Source organism: Pyxicephalus adspersus, chromosome 2 (genome assembly GCF_032062135.1).
Source record: "Pyxicephalus adspersus chromosome 2, UCB_Pads_2.0, whole genome shotgun sequence".
Taxonomy (NCBI): domain Eukaryota; kingdom Metazoa; phylum Chordata; class Amphibia; order Anura; family Pyxicephalidae; genus Pyxicephalus; species Pyxicephalus adspersus.
In genome coordinates, this window is record NC_092859.1 from 110,167,536 (window position 1) to 110,194,174 (window position 26,639).

The following is a 26,639-nucleotide window of genomic DNA, read 5'->3' on the forward strand; positions in this document are numbered from 1 at the left end:
GATATCTACTAGAACCCTATTCGGACATATTTCTGTAAGTTACAGGTCTACAATTTAAAAAAAAAAATTTCATGAAAACCTGTGACGCTTTTGGAACAGAAATCTAGAAATCAGTGTAACGCTCAGGTGGTTAATAATTATTTATTTTTATTATTATTATTATTATTTGGACAGAGACAACTTTTTTTCTAATTTTGGTTCTGTACATTACCACAAATAATAATTTAACAATTAATCCTATTGAGCTGACCACTGTCTTTTCCAAGGTTTGCCTCAATTATAATTGCTTATGAGCTGAACCCTATCTCTTCCTAGGTTTTGCCTCATCCCTATTAGTTGGCTATACTGCATAACAAAATACAAATACCCAAGAATGTCACCACTGCTTCTACTTCTATATTTAACAGAGTGTATTTATTACCCAAACTCTCCTGGGGTCTGATTGCAGTTATGGTTGCTACACAACTTTTCTATGTGCCATTTCTGGCCCAGTGGTCTAGCAGAACACATCATTAAAGTAACCTGGGCCCCAAATGTTGTACACTAATGTATTTACACATTTTGAATAAGCAGTAAAATGATCCCTCCTTCATCACTTATTCTTTAGGAATTATGAAAAAATAAATTTTTTTATTAGTTCATAACCTAGTTATCTTTAAAAGTGAATACCTTTACATTAAGGTCAGGGATGACTGTTTTTACATGTATTTACTACTTGTTCATAATATGAATAACTTAATATACAATGTTAGATCATAGCTACAATTTAAGCATATCACATACAATAAATTTTCTTAGCAATGTATGTTGTGCACTGTACTTCTAGCATCAATAATATATATATATATATATATATATTTAGATGTGCAGTGATCATTTATAATGTGATAATCAAAAGGATATGCACTAAAAACAATCAAGTGCATACTCTATAAGCATGTTTATCACTTATCCAGATATTAAACAGTATTATACTGGTGATATGTTTAATGTTCAGTGAAGCAAAACTAAAAAAAGTGTTTCTCTTGCCAGGTATAAAGGAGAAGTGCACTGATTGGGCTGAATTTCTGATTCATGATTTGACTGGTTCCAGGACTGCACCAGCAAAACTTTTAGAGGGAGTATGTATACTACTTTTAAAGTCTTGACACTTTTTATGTAATGGAAAAATATTAGTTTTTCAATAGGCCTTATTTCATAGCTCACTATAGTCATAATTCTAAAATCTATATATACCCATATGACATTAGGCTATAATGTAAGCAAAACCATTGCAGTTCAGAATAAATTTGGTGAATGCCGGCTTAAATAATAAATAAATGTAAATGCAAGCAGTATAAGTACCTACATTTGAAATGAAATCCGCCTCGTAATCCCATATTTGGCAGAACTCATAGTCCAACCAAATAAAGCAGCACGAGTAGCTTCTTCACTATCGGTTCGTGTGCTGACATGCTGAAAGGATGAGAAAACTGGGTGACACAGAGATAAGCACGTTGATTGTGCTGCTTTACTTTCCACGTCCATTTACAGTCTAGTATTGGGCTCCTGAAAGCCTGTTCTCAGGGAAGGAAGGTAATGCTTGATAGCCTAACCTGACTATGGGCATCTGCAGAACAGTGTAGGGCCTTAGACTGCTCTAAGAATAAACTTGAGTAATGCAGCAAATGCTGTGTAATTTTTTTTTTTATTTTAAAAACTAAAGTATATATCATGAGAAAAGAAATGCACATTTAGTATTACATAACAATTATTAGGTCTAGCTGTGGGGGCCATAATGATATTATAAAGATGTTAAAACTTTTCTATCTTTATTTTTCAAAACATATATGTGATGTAAAGAACACGAGAAAAAGCTCATGCAACAAGTAAAACACTTGTAAATTGTTATAACTGAAAAAAAGTTATTTTTTTATCTTTTCCAAAGGAACTATAAGGCATAAATAGAGACATGTATCTAACATAACTCTAATTTAATATTAATAATAATAATATCTTAAGAATCTGGGAAAAAAATCTGAGTTCATATATAGTGATTTCCAGTTATTTGTAATCTGTAAAAATTGTAGGTAATGCCAAGGAACAAAATATTTATTACAGAGATTTTTTATTTTTATTTTTTACTGGATTTCTGCTTTAATGTTACTAATAATGTAATTTAACTAATGTAACTATTTTCATCAATGTACGTTGTGTTTCTGTTTTAAGTTTCTGTTAAAATTGTGCAAAAAGGTAGCCTTGTTTGTTCTGATATCGGACTAACAAAACTGTTACACAAATTTGAGAGGACTGTTTTTGGTCAGTTTAGTGTCAGATGTATTCTGGTATACACACGTACAATATATATATTTGTATGTATGTATTGTAAACAAATGTCTCCATATTAAATTCAGAGTAGCTGCTGAAAAGATATGGAACAATTTTATGCATTGCTACTGATACGTAGCAAATGTGGAAAGGCATACATTATAGATGGAAACTAAAGAGGGAAGTAGAAGGCTGCCAGAAATGGAGACCTCCCTTTTTAAAAACAGAAGTGACATCATAGTGAAATTCTAGTGTTGCTGGGTTGATCATTGTCAGACAAGAACTTTTCTGTTTCTACAAGGTTGCTGGGATCATAATCAAGTATCAGTGGCTTACTATGCAGGACGCATTGAATATAGAAGAATGGCTCATTGGCTAATGTTAGGTGACATTTTATTCTGGTTTACAATAAAACATAATTATTGCAGGCAGAGGATAAAAGACCATCGTTGAATATCACATTTCATGTTCTTGGATTTAAAGGAAATCCTAGGCTAAGGCTAAATTGTCTTTTATTACATACAGCTGACCCTATAAATTATGTTTACTCTTGAGGTGTCTCTTTTCCTAAGACATAACATAGTATGCCTTTAAAAAAAAATAAAAAAGAACAGAGGTGTTCACTAACTACTGGACAGTCTGTTGCCAGGGAAACCATTTTGCAATCTCTGAATGCCACAAAAAAAAAGTTTTTTTATGTTTTGTCTATAAAATGTGTTAAAAGGGGTCATCTCAGCACAGTGGATACCCAATATTAAAATCGCTTCCTTTATGTGTCTAAAAGACTCATAGTATATAACTAATGCATTTTCACATCAATTTATGCACACATTTCTACAAAAAGCAGGTGTGTTTTATTAGGCCGAATATGATAAATGCATCATTTATTGATTTAGTTTTGTTAAGTTGGACTGGAAATCAATTGTGAAAATTATGGAAAAGTATATATTTACATATTGATCCTTTCCATAAGACATTGTCATGTAAAATATTTATATGTGCAATGCAATCATTCTTGGGTTTCAGTTTTATATTGTTAGATCAGTAAAAGATGATGTTGCTTTGCTGTATCAAATAGAGTCATTTGGCTTACATTTTTGATGTTATTAAATGTACACTACATTACCAATATCAGAATTAAATGTAACACACATAATAGTGTTGATTTACTAAACAAATACAGGCTGTTTTCTTAGCAAAATGAATTATTGCTAAGCTTTTCTGACTTTACCTATCCAATCATGTATGAACCAATTTTATTTTAGGTTACGTACACATGTGCAATATTTGTCGTTGGAAACTAACGATTGACGATCAATCAGCCGATAATCTTTAATAAAAAAAGTAAACTACGACTGGCCAATGACGCAGACGAACAAGGAAAGTTGCTGGAAACGAGCGACTGTCCTGGCGGATCAGTTTGGGCGTCGATCGTCCACAATCTATTCTGTGTACGGTCGTTCAGTGATCGTGGATGGTTCTACAGTACACTTTCTCTAGTACACGTCACTACCTGCATTGTTCAAACGATCTAGTGTTTGTACATTTTTGGTGGATTATATTTGAATGATCGTATCGTTACAGCATGTAGAGAATTGTGCACAATACGATAGTTCAAAATAATCGTGCATAATTGTTGATCGGTTGTCAATCGTTCGTTTTACAACGACAATTATTGCATGTGTGTGTTGGTTCTTTGCAAAGTAAATTTTACCACTTCCAGTAGGCAATGTGAAATAATCCACAAGTGGTAATCCACTTTGCTTTCTGAACAGCCTAAACCTTTTAGTAAATAAACCCCACTTAAACTACAGAGATTGGTATAGTATGTTGCAGTTCTGTTAGGTGGTATAGATACCAGGCAAGCATTAGCTGGCTTGGCCATTTTATTTAATAGTTCATGTCTATTTGTTAGTGTTTCCCTGAGGGTAAGCTGGTGCCAACAGTGCCACCTACTCACTTCTTTCTTCATAAGAATGAACATGAACCCTTAGGCAGTCATTCACGTATATATTTAAGACCTTTTCTTAATATCTACACAGCCATCTGAGACCTTATTCAGTCTTTCAATACTTAAAGATCAACCACTTTTACACAGAACTTATTTTGCTGGTTCTTAACTGGCTTAGTGTATTGTAATATTCCCAAATAGTTAGAAAAAGGGTTGGCAACAATAAAGTCATGTCTTCTACAGTCTACAGCATCGGCCTTCTGAGCATTATGGTATTTGTGCTTGTACTGTATAAGGTGATAATACCACCTGAAATGACACCTAATACATGAAATATTGGGTTTCAAATTTAATGATGCCCAAAAATGAACATGTAACATCAAGTTATTGGCAAAAATCTAAATATTCATATTCTATCACAACCTATGCATATACTACAATAGTGCATTTTTCAATATATATATTTATTTGCTGCTATCTATATATATAAAATTGGATGTATGTGTGTATGTTCCACTATCACTCAAAAACGCATGGAGTCAGTTCAACCAAACTTGCTATACATATGACTGAGATTCATGTGAGTGCACCAGTCATCTTTGTACAGCGCTGTGCTATATGTCAGAGGTATATTTTCATGTATGTATATGTGTATGTATTGTTCAGTGACAGTGTGCCTTTTGCTTAACACTATAGCTTTATTTGATTCCTTTCCCTGTATATTATAAGGTTGCAATAAATAAATACCCGGGCAACGCTGGGTAATCAGCTAGTATTTATTAAAGCAAGGCAAAAGTGCATGATAATGTATATTTTAAAAATAAAATTACAGCCAATCCGAATTCAATTTTGCACAATTAGGGAATAAATTCTGTTTGATGATGGTTTACTGTACTTTGATCTGCCTTCTTAAATTGGTCCAATAAGGTTTGTTAGTGTTAGGTTTCACTCTGCACTAATATGTTTTTATTTTAGCTTTGCTTGCTTTAACTACCAGAATGTTTTTAAAGTAAATAGTGCTGTAGTGTCAAGTTTGCTTATACGTTACTTTTTTATATATATATGTCATTTGGATTACAGCAATCATTCTGTGTCGGTTTTTCATATTAGAAATCAAAGCCAGGTGACTGTAAACAGGTTAAGCGTATGTTACACAGAAATAGGATTTTGTGTTGAAATATTTTCATCAGTTCCATTTTACCTAATAATTATAGCATCTTCCTTTTACTCCAACAGCCTCTGCGAGGAAAAACTCCAGTAGACCTTATTACAATGGATTCGCTGATAGAGCTTCAGGACTCACAGAACCCCTTTCAGTACTGGATAGTTAGTGTGGTAGAAAACGTGGGTGGAAGACTGCGACTGCGCTATGTTGGACTGGAGGAGTCAGATGCCTGTGATCAATGGTTGTTTTACTTGGATTGTAGGCTTCGACCTGTTGGCTGGTGCCAGGAAAATCAATGCAGGATGGAACCACCTTTGGGTATGTTATAAAGTCATAATTTAATATTGGTAATCAAGGTATTAAAAAGAAATCTTCTTGGTCCTGTCACATAGTGTGTTTATCATTTTGCAAATAGCCAGGGTTTGGGTTTGGTGAACTACTACTTGAAAATTACTTTTCATTCGTATTTTACGTGACCATACTTACCAACTGCCATAACTTTAGCCAACATTTCAAGATTTTCATAGTCTATAAATACATCAGCTTTAACAGATAATGGATATCTTATCATATCGACTACATTTGATAACAATGATAATCTATAGTTGATAAGATTAAATATTCACTGCTAAATTGCACCTGTTTTCAGACCTTTTTAACATTTTTACCCCTGAGGAACTCTTTCAACAATTTTGAGGTCTAAAGGAAGCCCTTCTTATACCAATTCATTCATCGGTAGTAGGGAAAAAAAACTGGTGGCTAGTGGAAAGAATGCCCCCCTACTATGGTGGAGAAAATACTACCTTTACAGAAAACGTAAAAACATCATTAGGGTCATGCAGCTGTATCTACCAAGTTGTGTTGGTCTCGGAACTCAGCAAGCATCATCAAATGGGAAGTCGATCAACCACAGTTCGACAAAACCTTAGCAACTTCTGGAGGAACCCTGGTTGAGAATTCCTGTTCTAGACATTTACCAATTTACATATTGTTTAAAAGTAGTAAAGAGTATTACTTTAAGCCATTTTCAGGCTGCTTTGATGTGAAAATATTTATTCTCCAGGATCCTCAAACATCTAAATCATCAAAGACTCAAGATAAAGTTTGAAATGCATTTTTAACTTAGAGACTGCTGTTATATGTTCATATTAGAAGGCTGACAGTCTAGCACAAGATCTGCTCATACAAAAACACTTTGCATGCGTTCATTTGTTGGTAACATCTCAATTCCAGATTAATAATGACTTTGTTTGTTTTTACTGCTTGTACAGAATATGTGCATGTGATCTGGGCACATATTTACTTACTTTACTTTAGGTTATTTCCACTAAAGGAGACATAGATTTACAACCAGTGCCTTTCTTGCCTGTAAGTTGTTCATTTTAGTGAACAATTTTAACTTTTATATATATATACTTTATTATACTGGATTTTGTCTGAGCTGTTACCTCGTGTACACTGTGCACGTGTAAGAGTTAGAATCTCAATAAAAGACACTCCCTGCTGTACTTTCAGGTGTTTTATGACTGGATTATTTAAGTTACTTCAGTTTAGTCATAATTCATGTTCCTGTCATGTATCTATTTTTACAATACCACCTTCATGTACGCACAGTGTGGAGGTTCATAGTTAAAGCTTAGGTTAATATCAACTGTGTATTATCAATCATGCCCTTCCTGTCTGAGACATTAACGATCCTAGTTCTGTCTTCATTCTTTAAGGGGTTTTTAATCATTGCTTTCTAGCTTCCTGTGATCTATTGTGTATAAAGAAAAGCAACTGAAGCAAATTGGCTTACGAAAAGCAAATGAAACTAGCTGCAGACAAAAGACCTGTTATTTAATTACAAAACTGAAATAAATAAGTAATTCAAGTACTCTATCCTATATTCCAAAATATTTGCAATTATTTTGCATAGCCAGTTTTAGAAATCAGCCAACCAAGTTTGATGCCTACAACATGTAAGTATTTCATAATGTACTGAGACATTCACTTTGGCAAGTAAAACAAGTAGGTAAGTTATACTAACCTCTACTTTTTCCTGAGAGGCCTTTCAACAATGTAAGATCATGCCACAGGGCAGCAGTAAATTGAAAGCAGTTATTTTCCATAGTTATTAGTTTCCATATTTATCACTTTTGTTAGGCAACTTATATTCCATTAGCAACTAATGTTATTTTTATACAGGACAAATTTCACGGTATATAAATATTATTATTTTGTGTGCACTGTATGATTAATATTTGTTATATTTTAGATATTTTTCCTTTGAAGACTTTATCAGAATGGAAATGTGCTTTAGAGAAGTCCCTGATAAATGCTGCAAGGTGTCCTTTACCCGTTGAAGTTTTCAAGGTAGGAGACCAAGAGCTTCACTTCACCATCAGCTTCTAATTCCCTATTCTGTACTCCACAAAAGAAGCCATATAATCATTTGAAGGAGTTCCAGTGTTCAAGCTCCCCAGCCCCTTTTAGCCGGGCGCACCACCTGGTACTTTTAAGCACAACCCAATTGTTTTTGGGTCAAAATACAGGGACTGCCACCCACATATAGCTTTTACCCACCCAGCTTTAAATAATTTCTGTGTTGAACCCTGGAGTCCAGTTCACATGAGTGGCCAACTATGCTGATTCTAACCAGTGTAGTTTGTCAGTCATATAGAACTGACAGCATGTAAAAAAAAAGTTCTATTACTGACAAGATTTTCAATTAGGACATTTTTCAACAGATAAAAAAAACAAATTTGTTGGGATTGATTTAGGCTGGTACATTACCCAAGGTGAATTATCACTTTGTAAGAGACATTTTATTTAGTGTTGTGAATGTGGTGAGAATTCACTTTGCAAAGAATATCTAATATGCAGGGAAATAAAAAAAATGATTTTTCATTGCACATGATTTAGACAAGGCAAAGGCATTGCATATTTAGACAAGGCAAAAGGATTCTCAAAGTTCCAGCCCTGCCTGTCCCCTCCTGTTTATGGCTGTTGGCCAGTGAAACTTCTTATCATAGGGATAGGCCAATATGAATGCACTGTTGGCATGGGTTAGCGATATGCACTACCTGGTGATTTGGGAGCTTTGCCCTTAAGAACCAACCTGGATTCAGCAATGATAAAATAGTTTGGGTGGGTCCTCCAGTTTTGCACAGTTACATGCAGGTGCCATTTATACCTAAATTAGTTTTTGTTATTAGAATAAAAAAGTTTCAGTAATGGTTGTACTTTCAGCAAAATCAGCCTAGCAATTTAATGTCTGTTGGTAAACTATTACCAGGTGGCTGATACATATGGTAACATTTGGTTACGTCATGCCAATTCTTAGTGTGTTGGGAATAGAGGAGACAGCTGTTACCAGGAGACAAGGAGAGAGCCTGGCCTCATAATGCCCAAAAAGGATCCCTACTAAAATGAGATTATCAGACTGCCACAGGCCACAAACAGATCCCTAACCATGTTCCTGTTTATGATAACTTTATAGTCAATCAGCTATGTACTGTGTTTAATAAACATTAAATTCCTTTTGACTTTAAAATATACACAGTATTCATAGTCAGTATAAATTAGCATTCAGGCGGATTTTGTTTGGTTGCTATCATTAGCTCATAGAAATGTTGCTATTTACATTTTGTGACTTTCTATATAACTAGTTTGAATTTACTTTCTGCTTTGCATTAGCATTAAAATAGCAGTTAACAAAGCTAACAGAGCACCTGCGGTTTTACATTTTACATGCATTTCCCTTTTTTCTGCTCTGCTGATGTCTGTGTTTAGCAGTAAATATGGGAGTCATTTAACTGGATAAATGTTTTTTTTCATGTTCGCAAATGGGTATTTTCCAGAGAAGTGGCGTAGAGTATGTGAAAATACCAATAAATAAAATTAACCTCATAATGATCTGGATTGTAGAAAAGAATTTGCCGCAGGAATGCAATTACATAGCTTGACAGCTGACTTGTTCTTAAGGGAGGGCTTCAGACTTGACAATAGCAAACGTCTCAAATTATTGTGCCGTAACTTGCTCTTTGATCAGCTTCCTGTTACAAATCTCCCTTTCTTAGAAATATACTCATTTTGGTTAAAATAGGAGTGCTGGGTATGACTAAACATTTACATTTGGTTGTTTTACTTTTTGTATGTCGATGACTAATGATAATGGAATAAAAAAACCCTGTTTAAAATATTTTAAAGTACTTCTATGAACTGCACTCCAGCCAATGTTAGAAGTGAGTGCTTGAAATAATGCATATCAGTAGTACATAGAAAGTCATTAGGTCTCTAGAACCACTTTTTCACCAATTTATTTTGATGTCTCAGTCTCCAGTTTATGGGCAATGTGGCATCCCTTTTTAAAGGCAACAAACTAATCTAACTATATTGACTAAACAGACATGCTGTTTTTATATTCTATTTAGCCGTTTATTTGTTTCTAAAACCACAGCTGCTAGACAGGAGGTCAGTGTCATTCACAAGCTTCAGTGTTGGGGGCATCGCTTGCATTTGGTCTTCCTCCCTAAATTATTACATCAACTCCATTTAGTTCTTTTAAGGATGAAGGGGGCTGATATAGTGTGTGTCATATATCTCATATCTAGCTACTGTCTGATCTTGTCCTTGGTTTTAAAGAGCTTGACTAGATGATCCATGCCCAGCCAGCAATTGCTGGACACTAAGGTATTTAATGCAGCCAATACTGCTTTTTGTTTTTGCTCTTGGAGGCATTTAACAATTTGATTGTGTTTCCAGCAGCAGCAGCTATGGTTCTGGACCCAAGTTGTGTTTGGAAAGGGTTGGCACTTGACTTTGTGTCCAGGCATTAAATTAACAGATCATTGGCAAATTGCAGCATGTCATCTATTGATTGACAGCGCATACATTTATGGAGAGCTATTTGAGGAAGTTCTAAGTGATTAAAATCTTACATTTTACAAGCTATAAACGTATTTTTAGACAAAGCGCCTTGAGCATGACAACAAACCCAACTATATTTTCAATGGAACAGCAGAACACTAAAAAAAGGTGTTTCAGCTGTCAAAGAGAACATGGTTTGAAGAATTATTAAACAGCTTGTGAAACTGTTTGTAGGTAGCTAGCTATTTAGGTAACATTTCCCATGTCCCAAATCATTGAATTAGTTTGTGTATAGCTTTGTAAGGCTGATGGTATTAGCCTTAGTGTGTCTTTCTGTCTTTTAGTAAAAATGTGTTTCATGGATCCCAGAACAGTACAATTTTCTTATTTTAATTCTTAAAAGAACCATTGTTTTTACAACAGAGTGCTGTGTTTGTTTTATATGCAGTGCCTACTTAAGATCATTATATATCTATTCTGTAGAGGATCTTGTTTTTGATCATATCCTTTAAAACATTTTTTTTAAAAAGGATCATGCTGACCTAAGGGCCCATTCCTTTACCACGGGGATGAAAGTAGAGGCAGTGGACCCAACTGAGCCTTGTCATATTCGTCCAGCAACTGTGACCAAGGTAAGTCACATTAACAATACAATATTTAAATCCGAATCTGCTTATCTTACAAAAGAATATTCAAAATCTTCAGAATAACAGCTGTTTTAATAAACACCTATTACATTGAATTGAAGAAGATGAAAGCATTATTTTAAAGTTGTAAAACTTTTCTATCATCTACCACTTGAATAAAAAATAGTTTAAATAGATGATTTGAAGAAAATCTGTAGTCTAAAAGACATCCAGCTTTTTTGAAAATACCCCATGGTGCCAAAGCTGGGAGTTCTGAAATATGTCAATGCAGTCATTCGGAAAATGCACTTTCAAGTTTTACTTTCCTAAAGATATTCTTTCAATCAGGGCTCACATGGCCTTCGACCTTTTCTTGCACCTTTTGCAGTCCAAAAGACACCAAGGGGAATGAGGCTTAAAATACCTATAGCATGTTACAAATTCCATATAACACCATGTAAATGTAAAAAAAATGTGATGACAATTTTTAAGCTTTGATACAAGAAGAACATTTTTGTAACCTACATCTGCACAATAATACTTCTGATGTGTAGCATGTTTATTAACTGAAATTTTAATTTGAATTACAGGTTTTTAACAACCTTTATTTCCAAGTAACTATTGATGACTTGAGACCAGAAGCAAAAAATGTGTCCATGCTTTGCCATGCTGATTCACTGGGACTTTTGCCTGTACAATGGTGCCTTATAAATGGAGTCAATCTCACTCCTCCTAAAGGTATGTAGTGCAATATAATCCTGTGCGATAAGCATAAACAACACACTTTGTCATAAATGCTTTATATTGACCTCCAAGTTATAGAGAACCATTCATAGATATAATTTTTGATTTGGTGAACTTTCTAAAATAATATACCATATATACTTGAATATAAATCATATTTTTCCCCCTATTTTTGCAGGTAAAGTATAATGTACACTTGAAGTAATTATGATGGGCCATCTACTCGTGGGACCCGAGAATAAACCAAAATTATTTTTTTAACAACATTTTGAGAGAAAACAACTCTTGGAGTTGTCTAGAGTACTAAGTGTTTAGCATACTGTCAACTTTTTATATTTAAAGTAATTCTTTGTTAGGCCAATAATAACATTGATTAAAATATACACACACTATTTACCACATTCAGTATACAGTAGTGCAGAATTTCCTGGACCTGAAAATCAGGAATTCAAATGATTTTTTAGCATAAAAGCTCATTTACTGAACTCATCCCACTGATGCCACAACTATTTCAGTATCCCAAAATAAGACAAACAAGTTTAGAGAAATGAAATCCCACTTAAGAAACCAAGGAGATAAATGGAAGTGACAAATTTAGAGCAGCCACCTCAGCTTTGATTAATTGTATACTGTGGGTGGAATAAAAAGCTCTCAAGGGCACTCACAGTGATTCGTAAAATGTGCTTGCATTGTGCTGCCACGGAATCCTCACAAGTACAGCATAATCAGGATTCATTTAATGAAAATCATTGCTTCTCTAGGATACAGAATAAAGGAAAAATTACAGTTAGAGAAGAATAAGAATTAGTGTACATCAATGATGTTTTTTTACTGAAGGAATGCTCGTTTTGTAAAGTGAACTGCCCCTTTGCAAGGAAGTTTTCACTTAGCTTAATAACTAAGAATAAAAATAAAAAAATAATAATTGTGCATGCAAAAAACATGCTTTTTGACAGTTCCATGCACATGATTGGGTATAATTTGCGAAGTGAATTTTCACCACATTCACCAATATAAAAAAAAAAAAATCTTGCAATCTGAAAAAAACTGAACTTTAGTAAATAAACATCACTGTCATCATGATTTTGGAATAGCAACATTAATATATGTAAATAAATGAATATATTTAATATAATGTATAATGTATTATAATGTAAAATTTGCCTTGTAAATGTGGCAACTTTTACTACTTTTTCTACTAAAGCACTGAGTAAAAGTTTAAAAATGCATTGTATGAGAAAAAAAAGAATCAGGAAGTATACTTACCTTGCCACAATAGGTGAGGAGGATCTCTTCATTACAAAGATGGATCTGCACATTGCTGTCTACACATTGGAGATTTGGAGATGTTAGCATTTACCTGTTTACAATGTTCCCCCTTGCACTACAGAAGTGTGGGCGGCAGTCAAGTATATTATCTTTATTTTCCCTGCAAGTGTTTTTTTCTATGAACTATTTACCATTTTATCAAAGGTGAGGAGAAAATGTTTTAAAAGCACAGCATGCATGAAGGTTAGGCCCGCTTTAACATTTGCTTCACTTTGCCAGATAAGCCATAGAGAAAATAGTGTTGTTGTGTTCCAGTGTATTGCATTGTTTTACATTTTTATGTAATACAGAATACATCCTGTTTAGTTGTGACTCATGACCAAAATGTTGCTTATCTACATATCTATGAAAGTGTCCAAATGCAAATATTGTAGGCAAAAGTTTTTGTTCTGAAACAATACTGGTACCTATAGAAAGAGGAAACTGCATCAGCGTGAAGGATCAATAGTAATAAATCAGAAAAAGGAAAAAAGTATAAGGTGTGTGACAGAAATACATACTAATATCACAACCTTTAAAGCATAAAGGCCGCCCTGTTGTAAATACACAAGTGGTGCACATACACAAAGCAAATTCTCAGACCAGTACTTTAGATTCTCAGAGACAACAATCTAGGACACAAAACATGTGAAATGTGCCTTGTCCATGGAATCCCTTTATGTTTATGAATCAATTTTCTAATGAAAACTAGTCAATAGAAAGGAACTTGTGAACGGAACATTTATTAGTTCAGGGTGATTCAAGACTTTCTATATGTTTCCAGCTAAAAAGGAAATTACATTATATGTCCTCCATTGTTGTATTGAAATAATGTAATGAAACATTTAGAAAATGTATAAAATACATGAATGCAGAACAGGTTATGTTAGGTCATAAGTGAACAGATCTTTTAATCTTTACTGTTTGTAGGGTATCCAGAACAGGATTTTGACTGGGCAGATTACCAGAAGCAGTGTGGAGCAGAAGCAGCACCTAACACATCTTTCAGAAATGTAAGTTACCAGTCATCATGATGTTCCTTAATCATGACTACTTTCACATGGAGAGCTCTTTACACTTTAAGACATGTACACATGCTGGATTTATGTAGCCAAAAACATTTTTTTGTTAATAATGTTTACACACACACAACACTGTTCAGTTCTATGGCGAGAGGTGAGAGGATGACCAAGGGGTACCTTGCTGAGCCTTTTTCCATAGGAAACAACAGCAGTCATCCCCACTTGGTCATTTCTTGATACACCCGGATGGAGACCACTGTAAGCATCCTAGATTTTTGCCAAATAGAGATCACGATAATTCTTCTTTAGCAACAATTACCTACTATGTGTACATACGTACCTTAAGTTACTTCCTCTATGAACAACCTCTCTGAACTTAAAAGAGTAATATTATTTTGTGCACATGCATGTTCTCATTTTCTGGTTTATATATCATTTTTAGATCTTTTTCTAGTATAAACATTTGGTTGTATTAAATAAGGCAAAGAACACTGATGTGCAGTAACCCATAGCGGCCAACCAGAATTTGGCTTGGAGCAATCAGAACAACAAGATATGAAGATTGATTATTTTATAAGGGTCACTGCACTTTACATTTATGAGTTTATTTAATAAAAAAAACAGTGCTGGTTCATAGTCCATGATAGCCAAACAGGATCACTGTGTACTGGTTTGTCTCCGGTAAAGTGAGCTCTAATTGCTTGGAACGGGTTACAGCAATTTACTGCTTGTACTGTTGTTCTTTTTATTGAATAAACATGATTGTAAACCTGTCATAAGAAAAACCTTCTGCCACTGCTGACCTCACCTACTGAAAATGGAAGCCTATTGTCCACCATTCTGACCTTTTTTCATTGGCCAGAAGATAAATTTACTAAGAGTAATGCTTGCTCAAAATATACACTTAGCTTAGTAAATAAATCACATTTTCCTGACTTTCCTAATACATTCATGTGCAAACAAAACTAGCATTTCCATTTTAAGGTCAACAATTATAGCTTCTATATATTTTAATGACATTTTACTTTAAATACGGGCCATCCCTTAAGGACATTAGAAGGGCCTCTCCCCTCTCACAAATCTCTTCCAAGTATGAGTTCATTTTTTTAGCAGGAGATAGGAATCATTTATTTATGTTATAAGTTACAGAATGTCATGATTGATATTAGTTATGAGCAGCATTACATAGTTTACACAGCACACTGTTGCCCGCTTCTTGATAAGCTTGTTTTTCCAGGAACCTTTAATTTATTCCTGTTCCTAGTTAATACAAACAAATTAAAGGACTTTGTTGTGTGCAAAATAATGAATAATTTACACTCATTCTGAAACAAATTCTTGTTAAAAGACATGAAAGAGAGATGGTTTGATATCCACCCTTTTAAATGCAATTGTTATATTATGATTTACTCTATGTAATTACTTGGGTGTTGTTTTAGATTATATGTGTAGCGACATTCTTATGACTGATGTAATTGCTATCATATAGAGACTCTGATCCACATTAAAACTGGGTTTCCTTGGCCTGGGTTTTACAGTCTTTCTTACCTTGGTTATGCTACTCATTAAGGCCTGGGTGATTTTTTCCCTGGACGGAATAGCTAACCCGTCACCAATCTGTTGGTTTAGAGTTACACCCTAGCTAGCCAGACCAACAAGAAGTCACTCACTTCTTCCTCATTACCAAGTGAGATTTGCCAGTGAGAAAGTAATTTAGGGGGAGCCTATCCTTGAGGATTAGTCTTAAGATTGCAGTCTAATGACTATAATACTGCCAAGCAGTAAATAGGTATGTGCATATTTCACAATAAACCACATACCTAATTACTACTGTCATTTTCTAGCTCTTGGTGGTATACAATATAATGCATACATGTCTATGTAGAAAGCTGCTGATAGTTTCTGTTTCTAACATACCTGCATTAAAAACATACATAGTTTATCTGTAAGTTTGGTGTCATCTAATATTTTTATTGTAAGGAGATGGAGACAGAACCCTCGTTGAGTGATCTTGTTAAAGAAAAAATCTTGAATAGCAGGCACCTCCAGCTGTCAGTTCACTATCTCAGGTGTGTCCATAGCTGCTGCTTCCTTGTATGCCACGTGTATTATTACCAGTTAGAGAGTCTGCCCATCACATTAATGAGACAACGTTACTCAAGAGAGTGATGAGCAAACATGGAAGCTGAGCATTACAGAACAGTTTATGTCTTAGGCTATTCATTCCCTGTACAGGGTACCAGAATAGTTTGCGGAGATACTATACACAGTGCTTTCTGTGGGACAAAACTTTCTGAGTAAAAATGGTACTATATATTTGTAATTATTTTTTTATTCTACAAATTGGCAGGTGATATTTTATTTGCCCCCCCCAATAGCCCCATTTTCAAGGTTTAAACAAACTCATTGTTTCCTTATAAATGTATGTTATTCAATCAGAGCATCAGCGCTAGAATGTGGGAATCCCATGAAATCCGACCCTTCGGATTCCATAATAAATCCATATGAGATTTGTTCATATAGATTTATTGTTTTGAAATTTGTGGTCAGTGTCTTCTGGCCTTAAACCAGCCTCGCTCTGATCTGATGTTAAACTTGCTTTTTTTTTACTTATTCTTAACATTGTTTCTGATATGTTATATATTCAGATACAAAGCTTCACATTTTTGGTAAATGAGGATGATACCAAGGCTAGATTGAATATTGGATTTAGGTGCTGCATATTAAGTCTAGTTTTGTTTAAAGCAGATTTGTCATTCAAATTGGTCTATATATGATTAAAACATCTGGTGATAACACAGTCACATGAAAAGCAGTTGGTTTGGTAAGAAAAACATGGTGATCTACTCAACTCCACTTCATCAAGGAAGCATAATTTCATGTTTACATTCTGTTTAATCTCATTTTTGTTTGCTGTACATGGTTTGTCTCAGGTGTTTTGCATAACACCCACAGCATTTTCAAACAGGAATTTCACCCTGGCCAGCTTCCTCATGCCTTAGTGAATAATCTGCATTAAAATCTAGTCTGTATATTGTCAATCTGTTTCCTGCTAATAGCACAGTAAATTCTGCAGTGATACAGTTACACAAATTTCATGTACTTATGAAATATAGACACAAGCTTTCCTTTAAAATATAACTGCATTGCTTATCTGTTATGCTTCTGACAGAAAAAGCACACAATTTTATTCTGTGATTTTACCTGACAGTGATTGTCAGTAATGTCTGAAGTAAATAGGGAGTATATCGTACTCCTGAGAAAAACTTGACTTTGTGCTTTGCAATGTTCTGCATCTTGCAATGACTTTATCTGTAGTCACAACTTTACTTTTAGCTCTTCATAGGGGTTAGGCGGTAGTCCTGGTGCCTAATGTAATCATTAAATAGGAGAAATAATTTTTTTTTAAAGTGGCACTTGCTCCATTTTTCTTCTTTTTATTTTTGTTTCATTGTCTTACATAGTTCAAACTGATTTCCTTTTGCTTCGTGTTGTTGGGACGAAATGAAAAAAAAATCTAGCTTTGGTTAGGCATAAATTTTAAGGCTCGGTTCACATGTCAGTCCTGCAATTATTAGCAAGCAAATATTTTATGCTTTTCTCTGATGGCCCATGTCTTCGAACCCCAGTTCTTTTGTCCTCAATGGCTAATGCATCTTTCACTAGACATATGAGGTGGCAGGAGAACATTAGCATGTGGCAGGAGGAGCGGGTATTAAACACATAAGGAAGGGTTAAATACCTGCAGTGGCTAAAGAACCCTAAATTGTCAATTTTTGAAAACACAAGCCCCAAGAGAGGTAAGTATAGATGATCTTTTTTACAGGCTGTGTTTATTTTGAGCATGTGTGACAGGGTCACTTTAACAAGTGAGAAGCATTGTAAAGATATAATAAAACAAGTACAAACAAATGTGTGAATCACTTCTCAGCACTATGTTAATGTTTTACTAACATAATGGTATATATTGAGGACTTTCTGATAGAATTTCACATATTCTGATTGAATTTGCAAGACTCAGCTAAAGTATACCAGATTACTTGCAGGAACAGACAATCTGATATTTAAAGCAAATTTAAACCGCAAAACAAAAAAATTGTGTATGCTAAATTACCAGTCCTTAGATAAAGAGACTGCAATAGTTTTTCAGGCTTTCTCCCAATTTATTTTAACTTGGTATTCATGTGAATATTAATACACTTCCCATCCTATAGCCATAGTTGTTATCTATGATGAACTTTAAACACATCACCCTTCCTTTATTTCAATTTGGGCCGGTGTTGATGGGCTTTGGGCTTGTGTTGTTGGATCACTGCAATACCAACTGGAGATGTTCTGGGAATAGTTCATATTCAATGACAGGTTGATTTGACATACAATTAACCTATTTCTGACCTCCTTCAGGTGTATTTTGCAATCCCTTAGACTTGTGAGGAAAGGCAAAACACACTTGGAGAAAACAAGAACCTACACCACAAGCTCTTACAGTTGGGGGTGAGGGGACAGTTTACAAATGCAAAAAAACATTGTATGCAGTTCACAGCAATTAGGGCGGCATTTCTAGTAAAATCAATGTGTATTTTATCTGTATTAGCTAAAAATAGTATTATCCTGAAAAATGAAAACGAATGCAGCCACCACATCTAAGGACTGGTAAGATGCAATATTTCACATTTTTGTACTTCGGTTTAGACTGTTTTCCAACATGCATGTAAAACTGATTTGTAAAGACATGTTTACATCTCACAAATCAAGACATTAGAAACATTGAGGGTTTGATAGAAACATTAGCAGCATATGTGAATTCATCCTATTTTTAACTTTAGACACTTTTACACATTTTTACACACTAACAATAAAGCTGTATTTTAATATAATATTATTTTTCACGTATACCGGTACTTTATTTTCTGTTCAAAAGTTACATTGTCATCATTGTTGTTTCAGACATCCAACTCTCGTAGTTTCACAAAAAACATGAAGCTGGAGGCTGTTAACCCAAACAATCCCTCAGAAATCTGTGTTGCATCTGTGACCAAAGTAAAAGGGAGATTACTATGGCTCCATCTTGAAGGTAAAGAATGTCCGTTTATTTTACTGTATGCACATTGTTTTTAGGCACACACACTTTTATGCATACAATAATTACCCATTTTGCAATGAAGATCATATGATGATCATATATTCAACACATTACTGAAAAGGAAGCTGTGGTTATCTTATTTCACGAATCACATTTGTTATGTATAAACAAGCTGTATTTTCTGTAATAAAAATATAATTAAGGTTAAATTAATACTTACTAAAATGGAATAAGTTGTGAACTGTTGTGAAATGTGAACACATGCCCTGAAATTTGCATTTATACATTTTCAAATATAAATCAGGATTTTTAAGTATAAATATTCAGTGGTAATCCTAATATATAATTTTTTTAAACTATAACAAATGTTTGAAATGCCATGCTTTGAAGATGCCTACACTGTGCTTTGTACTGTACTGTGGTCTAGTTTAAAACAGTTCTTGCTTAATTTAAACTAAACTTTTGTCCAAGTAAGTATATTGCAGGGAAAAAGAGGCATCAAGCAAAAAGGGAGACAAGGCTGCTTGCCCACATTATGTTCTCCTAAAAGAATATGGGGGTGGCTGGGGATAGGGGATTATAGTGGGAATCAAGACTCCACCCTTTTTCCTTGTAAAATAAAGGCAGTACGTACAGTTAAAAAATACTTTATTGGAATAAAAACACAACATATCCTTATATATTTTTAAAAATAAAGTTTTATTATGTGATTTATCCAAAAGCTAAGCTGGAAGGGTATAAAAGGTGGGATTGCACTCTCATTTCCCCCTCTTTTACTGACATGTAAATTCGAAATTTGAATCCTCCAGGTTTGATCTGAACCTGCCATGAACATGAATGAACCTCCTTAGTAGTGACCAAGCTGTATTGTTTTACTGCAATAATTAAAAAAAAAAAACTAAAAAAAAAGGTCACCAGCTGCATTGTCTAGCAAAATAAATCTTTACCAGATCATATCTATATGATATATATATATATATCAGATCATATATAGAAAATACAAATCTAATGACAGGTAAATGTTAATTATTCTAAAGTGATTAAAATTTGTTTTATTTAAAAGTAGGGTGTTACTACCCAATTGATTACAAACACACACTCTCTGTCCCATGTTGTGGCTGGTGCAATAGATGAGGACTGCTTTAAACAGTTGTTAGGAGTGGGAACAGCAGTTCCGGGGCGGCTCCTGGTGGCTGGCAATTTTCCAACTGCCCAGCTGCATCAACCACTATGCGTGTTCTTAATAAACAAGTGTTTGCTCCCTAACGCCCCCATTCATTTCCTATGCAACCACAGATGAGACGTTACATGAAACCACGCTACAACCTCACTGTCCATGTAGAATAGCTATGTGTTCATTACATAAATGTGGTGCTTGCTTGGAACTCCCTAAATAAACATTTATTATAACTGAAAAATGAGTACCATAATGTAGTAGTTATATGGTGGTTTGGCAGTCATGATCCATATAAAAAAACTCCATCAAACCAGTAATTAGTGATGAAAATTCAAAGGTATTACCAATCCCAGGGAATGTACATGGCTATTACCTTTCTCTGTGTAATCAGGATAAGTCCTTAGAGACAACAAAAACACAGCAAAGATTGTTTGATGATACATGCTTTCCTATACCAGAAACATAATTAGTTAAACTTTTGACATCACACAGATTACAAGAAATGTATTTCATTAACTGTACACACCCATTGAACATTTACTTGGATGTTTATTTCAGGTCTACAACTGCCACCTCCAGAATATATCATTGACGTGGAATCAGTGAATATTTTCCCTGTAGGCTGGTGCGAAGCAAATTCTTACCCCCTGAGCACACCACACAGAGCAGTTGGTAGGTATAATACATCATACAAAATAAATGGGATTCTGACACTGACATTGAAATGATTGCATTAGGGTGAAATTGACCAGTTTACATGAAATTCATTTTGATTGATGTGATGACCTTATTTTTAAATATTTGCATATTTTCAACATTTTATTATGGTATTTTGGGTACAAATTTTAGATTTTTCTTATCCTTTATGTTAGATCATTTAAACCAGTGGGTAAGGTTTTAAGGTTTTTCCCTAGAATAGAATAGCATTTCTTGCCACACTTATCTTATGCATTGTAACAACTAATTGAAAACCCATTGTGCCAGCTGGCACCAATCTGTCCCTTTTTATGAAGACAAGGAAATAAGAATTTCGCTGTTCATGTGTGTTGTTTATGGGAGATCATATCTGGTCCTGTCAGTGCTGGGATTTAAAGAATGTAGGATGCCTTGCAAAGGATATGTTGGGCAGTGACTAGGGCTACAGGGGTGTAAATTATTTTTATAGGAGATTTAACTATTCCTAGCAGCCATTTAATTATGAGGGAGATTGTATTGTTTTCAGTCAGTTTGAATAAACTGATATACATGCATTAACATTGAGGAACAATATCATGTAGGTGTGATGCTGCTACAAGCTCCACACAGATTCTTGCTTATAGTTGCAGGAGTTGATTTTTGCTTTATTACTTTAGTCCAGCAAAATTAAATTATTTATTGCCATAATGATTAGGTCAGATCTACTGTATATGTCTCCAACACCTTTCCCACAACCAATAGGGGATAGTCATGGACTTCAATATATACAAAACAATTATGCTGCATTATTATTAGGCAGTGTTGAATCTGCATTTGACCATCACCATCAATCCCTGAGTACATACAATAATAAACGATTAAGACAGGCACAGTTTTATTTAAAGGACAGGGTCAGTCATAGGGTATTTACATCAGACTGACCACATTTATATAGCTCTGAAAACACTTAAACTGCTTCTGCCAATAAAAACCAATTGATGTTCTAGATGAATGTATTAGTACATATGGGAATATCTCTTGCTACCACAAGAGGTTTATATTTTAGACAAGCTAGCAACCGTTGCTTAGTTGCCTCATGCAATGTATGGTTTTGTTAAGTATCTGCAGAGCCTTAAACATGGAATATTCTACATAAAAGGCATATATATATTCCTGGGTAAAGCTTATCACTGTAGTAAATTGTAGAATAAACATGCCTACTCGATTCTGTCCACTGATAAGCAAAATTCATGGCATAATTTTTATATTTCCAAATGGCAACAACGAAAAAAAGTTCTAAGCAACTGCAGTAATTTAGCCAGAGATGAACAGACCTGCATTTCAAATTCAATACTCTGGTGACTTTTCCTCTTGATATTTCATTTCATGCACGCCTACTGAAAAAAATTGTTCCCATGCATCATGAAGGAAAGACTGATGACATGGTTGGTAATCTTGATCCTGAAAAATCTTTGTGACAAGTGCTAAGCTCAGTGTTAATCACTTCTGCCCCTTCCTTATCCATGAATTGCTTTCAATGTTCACTTTGGTTTTAAAGAAAAAAAGCAGGTACAGTGTGACCAGTAATAAATCCTATGATCAATGTGCACTTTTCCCAGGAATTTATAGGAATAATTTGCTATTTATCTTCAAAGAAAAAAGAGTGTTCCTGGATGTACTGGCAATGTAGGAGGCTGCTTACACTGGCATCTCACACCTGTTCTGTTCGTCTATCATCATATTTCTCATCTTTAAAACCTCTTGCTTCTCTTACTCTGTGCAACTAATTGCTGGCCCCTAAAAGGGAGGAAACACATTGTGTGAGAACTGTAACAAGAGTTCCACATTCCTCACTTGCACCAATGTGTTTGTTGCTAGACCCTGTAACTGGAACTGAGTTCAGCACATCAGCATATAAACTAATCCTAGTGTGAGATTCCCAGGCATTAAAACACATTCATGCCTAGTGAAAATGCGCAAAGCTTTACAAACTGTGCATGTTTGAAATATGTCTTTTCTTTGGCCTTTATTACTAAGGCATTAAACATAAGTTAAATGGAGCATTACACAGATCTCATATTTGGATCTCATGCTCGGATATAAATTACAAGGCACCGCAGCCAATTAAAGCTTTTCCAGTTACTCCTGTAAGTGGCAGTAATGCGCCCAGATTTTTCATTGTGAACAGATACAGCCTGGCAAGACCATCTGATCTGAGCAAAAGGGATACTTCCATATTGGCAGGAGTTTCCAAAGCTGTTATGTAATCAGATACATGTTTTTAGTGAATGATTCATACACCATAATTAGTGATCACAAGCAATGCTGTGCGTTTAGGCATTTCATTATGCATGCACTCAAGCATCCCATGACCTCCACACACACAATTAAGGTAATTGTTGACCTATTAGGAGCATACATAACATATGTGGCTCCTTTAACTATGAATTAAATTGCTAATAAGCAGCACAAGAGAGGTTATTTCGTATCCCACCTACCATCAGCAATTAACGCTTACACACTAATTTCATCCATAACTAATGGCTGCTTGAAGTTCCCAAATGTCACACAAAAGAGCTTATTATTGATTAAAACTAAAGAAAAACAATTTGTAAGCAGTAATGACGTATAATTCATAGCTTTATAAAAAGCATAGTCACCTTTGAAATGTAATGTATTTTAAACTCATATACAGGCATTAAACACAAACTCACTGTTTTTGAAAACCCATACAATTTTATTTGGATGTACAATTTATTCAACAGAATGATTTAAAATTACCAACCAGTAGTGTTCACAGCTTTTAGTTTTGTTTGTAATAGCTTAGAAGTGGAAGTCTTAATTATACTGATGGATCTTGGGTTTGAAACTATTTTTTATTACTCTTTTTAAGTGAAAAAGAAGAAAAAGATTGCGGTTGTACAGCCAGAAAAACAGTAAGTGATTTCTTTCTATTTTTGAAAAAAAAAAAGATTCAATTTTCTCTAATATTTAGGATTCAGGTACCATAGCTCTGAGAATAACAGAGAAATTATATGTATGTAGGGGTCATTTTTTGTGCTGCAGCAACCCTAAATCTTACAGGGGAATTGTCTGCCTGATATCACACTGCCTAACAGCTGTTAGTTTAAAAAATAAAAGGATCCAAAAAAACATACTGTGGGGGCCATCGATCAGAGGATTCCACAGTATAGTAATCAACCACACCAGAATTTACTCCAGCTGATGCTTCTTTTATATATGGCTAGTGAATTAAATACTTATTGTAAATATATTTATTTTTTGAAAAAGACACTAAATCAAAGCTACAAAAGTGGGCAGTGTCCGGAGATGGCTGTGTGAGATCCCAGCTCCGCAGACACTGGACTGTTTCTTTACCGTAGCCTCAAAAATGGGCAGGGCAAAGAAGTCTAACGGGGGGAAGCTTCCCCCCACTCCAGCACAGCGTAAACCAGCTTCTCAACCCCTGATCAGGGCTTTTATCGGGGACACTCAGGTGGCTCCTCAGCACTCTAAGATGGCACCGGCTTCCTCGTCTGTGAGGGACACGTGAAGTGCAAAAGATTTTGCCACATCACGCAGAGAGCCAGCAGCAGAAGGTACCAAGGACTCCTCTCCCAGTCCATATCTGCCTGCACTGGATTCCCAGAGGACTGAACCGGAAGACCGAGCAGCAGAAGGGAATACAAGGGTGAGTCACTCTCCCTCTTCAGGGGATTCATCTTACCCAGGAATGCATCCTAGCGGGGGGGATGTCATATTCACCTGGGGGCCCCTATACTCTTTTGGATGACACTTTGCCAGCAGCGTTTAGGCCTGGGGCTGCTTCTTCTCCTGTGAGGGGGATGTCCACAGAGACCCCAGAACTACACAATCCTGGTCCGCCTAGCCTGAGCAGAGAGGATTTTCCCCCAATTGAGCCCCTCAACACACGTACATAGCCATTCCTCAGAAAAACCCTCAGCTGGGATTAACGTACCAATTGAACCCCCTTTGCACCGCAAACGAGGACCTGGGCATAGTGCTTACTCCCGGAACCCCCCATGGCAACAACATCTGTAAATGCTGCCCACCAAAGCTGATTTTCAACAACTTATCGCAGATGTGCAAGCTACCTTTAGATCTGAAATTGGGGTCCTGCTGATTTCCACTCCCTAGCTGGAAGAGTGGAGGATATAGATGAGAATCTACAGCAGGCCAAGGGGGATATTGGGACTCTCACATGTAGATCCAGTGACTATCACTTGAAAAATAGAGATCTTTATCGCCACTTGGAATAATAAGGCTAATATGGATAATAAGGCTCACAGAAATAATATCAGGGTCCGGGGCCTACCTGAAGCTACCCAATCTACAGATTTGAAGCTGATGTTGCAAGCTTTTTTCATCCGCCTCTTGAGGCGCCCTTTTTCACAGGAGATTGGCATTCTTATGGCCTACAGAGCCTCGAGGCAGCCTGCCTCGGCCATGCGGCCACGAGATGTTCTTTATATCACCTCGCAGAGGCGGAATTGAAGAATGAAATCATGACTGCGGCATGGAACATGCGCAACTTGTAGTTTGATGGGGCTCCAATACAGCTCTTTCAGGACTTATCCTGGCACACTTTGCTCAGGTTTATTGCTGTAAAATCTTACTTTAATGACATTATAGTTCATAGTTTGTGGTTTTTCTCAGGGAATGCTATTTTTTGTCAGACTACTCTTACCTCCTGCTCATCCGTATATATATATATATATATATATATATATATGTTGATAAGGTGGCGGTCACTGCTGTCTCCCTGTTTCTATCATCAATCATAGAGAGTTTTTCTTTGTTGTATGGCCTTGCCCTGTTATGGATATGCTTTACATGCCCTATGTCCCCTTGGAGGGGTCTCACGCTGGGCCCTCCCGGGGCCATTGCACTGCTCAAACAGCCGGTGTCAACCATAATATTTTCTAATGTTACACTGGTCCTTTGGTGATTGTCCTGAAGGCTGTTGGGTCTTTGACCCCTCTGGGAGTGTGTGTGAACACGCCAGGCATAATTGTTCCCTGTGTACTTTGGTAAAGGCCCAGGGATCGGCGGGTGCGAACACCCCCTGGTCGCTGACATGCGACTGTTTCAACTTGGTTTTGTGTTTCTGTTTTTATGGGTTTTTTTTCCCTTTGTTTAAGTGTTTTCCCCTTTTCCTGTTCCTTTCCTGGTCAGTTTTCCTCCCTGTCTGCCTGGGCTATGTGGGGGTCTAAGCAGCGATCAGTTGACAACATATTCTGATGGCTACTAAAATATTATCACTTAATGTGCGTGGCTTGAACTCCAACACTAAGCAGAAGTTGCACTCCGGTAATTCGGTGGATATTATATTCCTGCAGGAGACTAAAAAAAGAGCAGGGTTTGCTATTTTGATTAAAGATTATTTTCAGTTCTCCACCACTCGCTCAATTGTGGACCCCGGAGGGCAGATTTCTTATTTTACATGGCAACTTGCAAGGTGTCCCTTTACCTTGTGTAATATATATGCACCCGATCAAGGGCAGTCCAGGTTTCTTGCTAAGACATTGGCCCTCCTTGAAGAGTTTAGGCAAACTTATCTCATAGTTGGGGGAGACTTTAATTCCATCTGGAATAATAAGGCTAATATGGATAATAAGGCTCACAGAAATAATATCAGGGTCCGGGGCCTACCTGAAGCTACCCAATCTACAGATTTGAAGCTAATGTTGCAAGCTTTTTTCATCCGCC

General features: G+C 35.7%; 1 protein-coding gene across 5 annotated transcripts in view; it reads left to right on the forward strand.

The window, feature by feature from the left end:
• The window catches only part of SFMBT2 (Scm like with four mbt domains 2), a 123,115-nt gene that overhangs the window by 70,540 nt on the left and 25,936 nt on the right, over window positions 1-26,639 (forward strand). For 4 of the 5 annotated variants that reach the window (XM_072401834.1, XM_072401833.1, XM_072401832.1 and 1 more), the window contains 9 exons: window positions 1,033-1,121; window positions 5,495-5,741; window positions 7,681-7,778; window positions 10,805-10,906; window positions 11,491-11,638; window positions 13,883-13,965; window positions 18,922-19,048; window positions 20,793-20,906; window positions 23,803-23,845. In XM_072401834.1, coding sequence (XP_072257935.1) covers window positions 1,033-1,121; window positions 5,495-5,741; window positions 7,681-7,778; window positions 10,805-10,906; window positions 11,491-11,638; window positions 13,883-13,965; window positions 18,922-19,048; window positions 20,793-20,906; window positions 23,803-23,845 — 1,051 coding nt within the window. The remainder of the gene's footprint in view (window positions 1-1,032; window positions 1,122-5,494; window positions 5,742-7,680; window positions 7,779-10,804; window positions 10,907-11,490; window positions 11,639-13,882; window positions 13,966-18,921; window positions 19,049-20,792; window positions 20,907-23,802; window positions 23,846-26,639) is intronic. The other variant, XM_072401836.1, reaches the window with a different exon arrangement.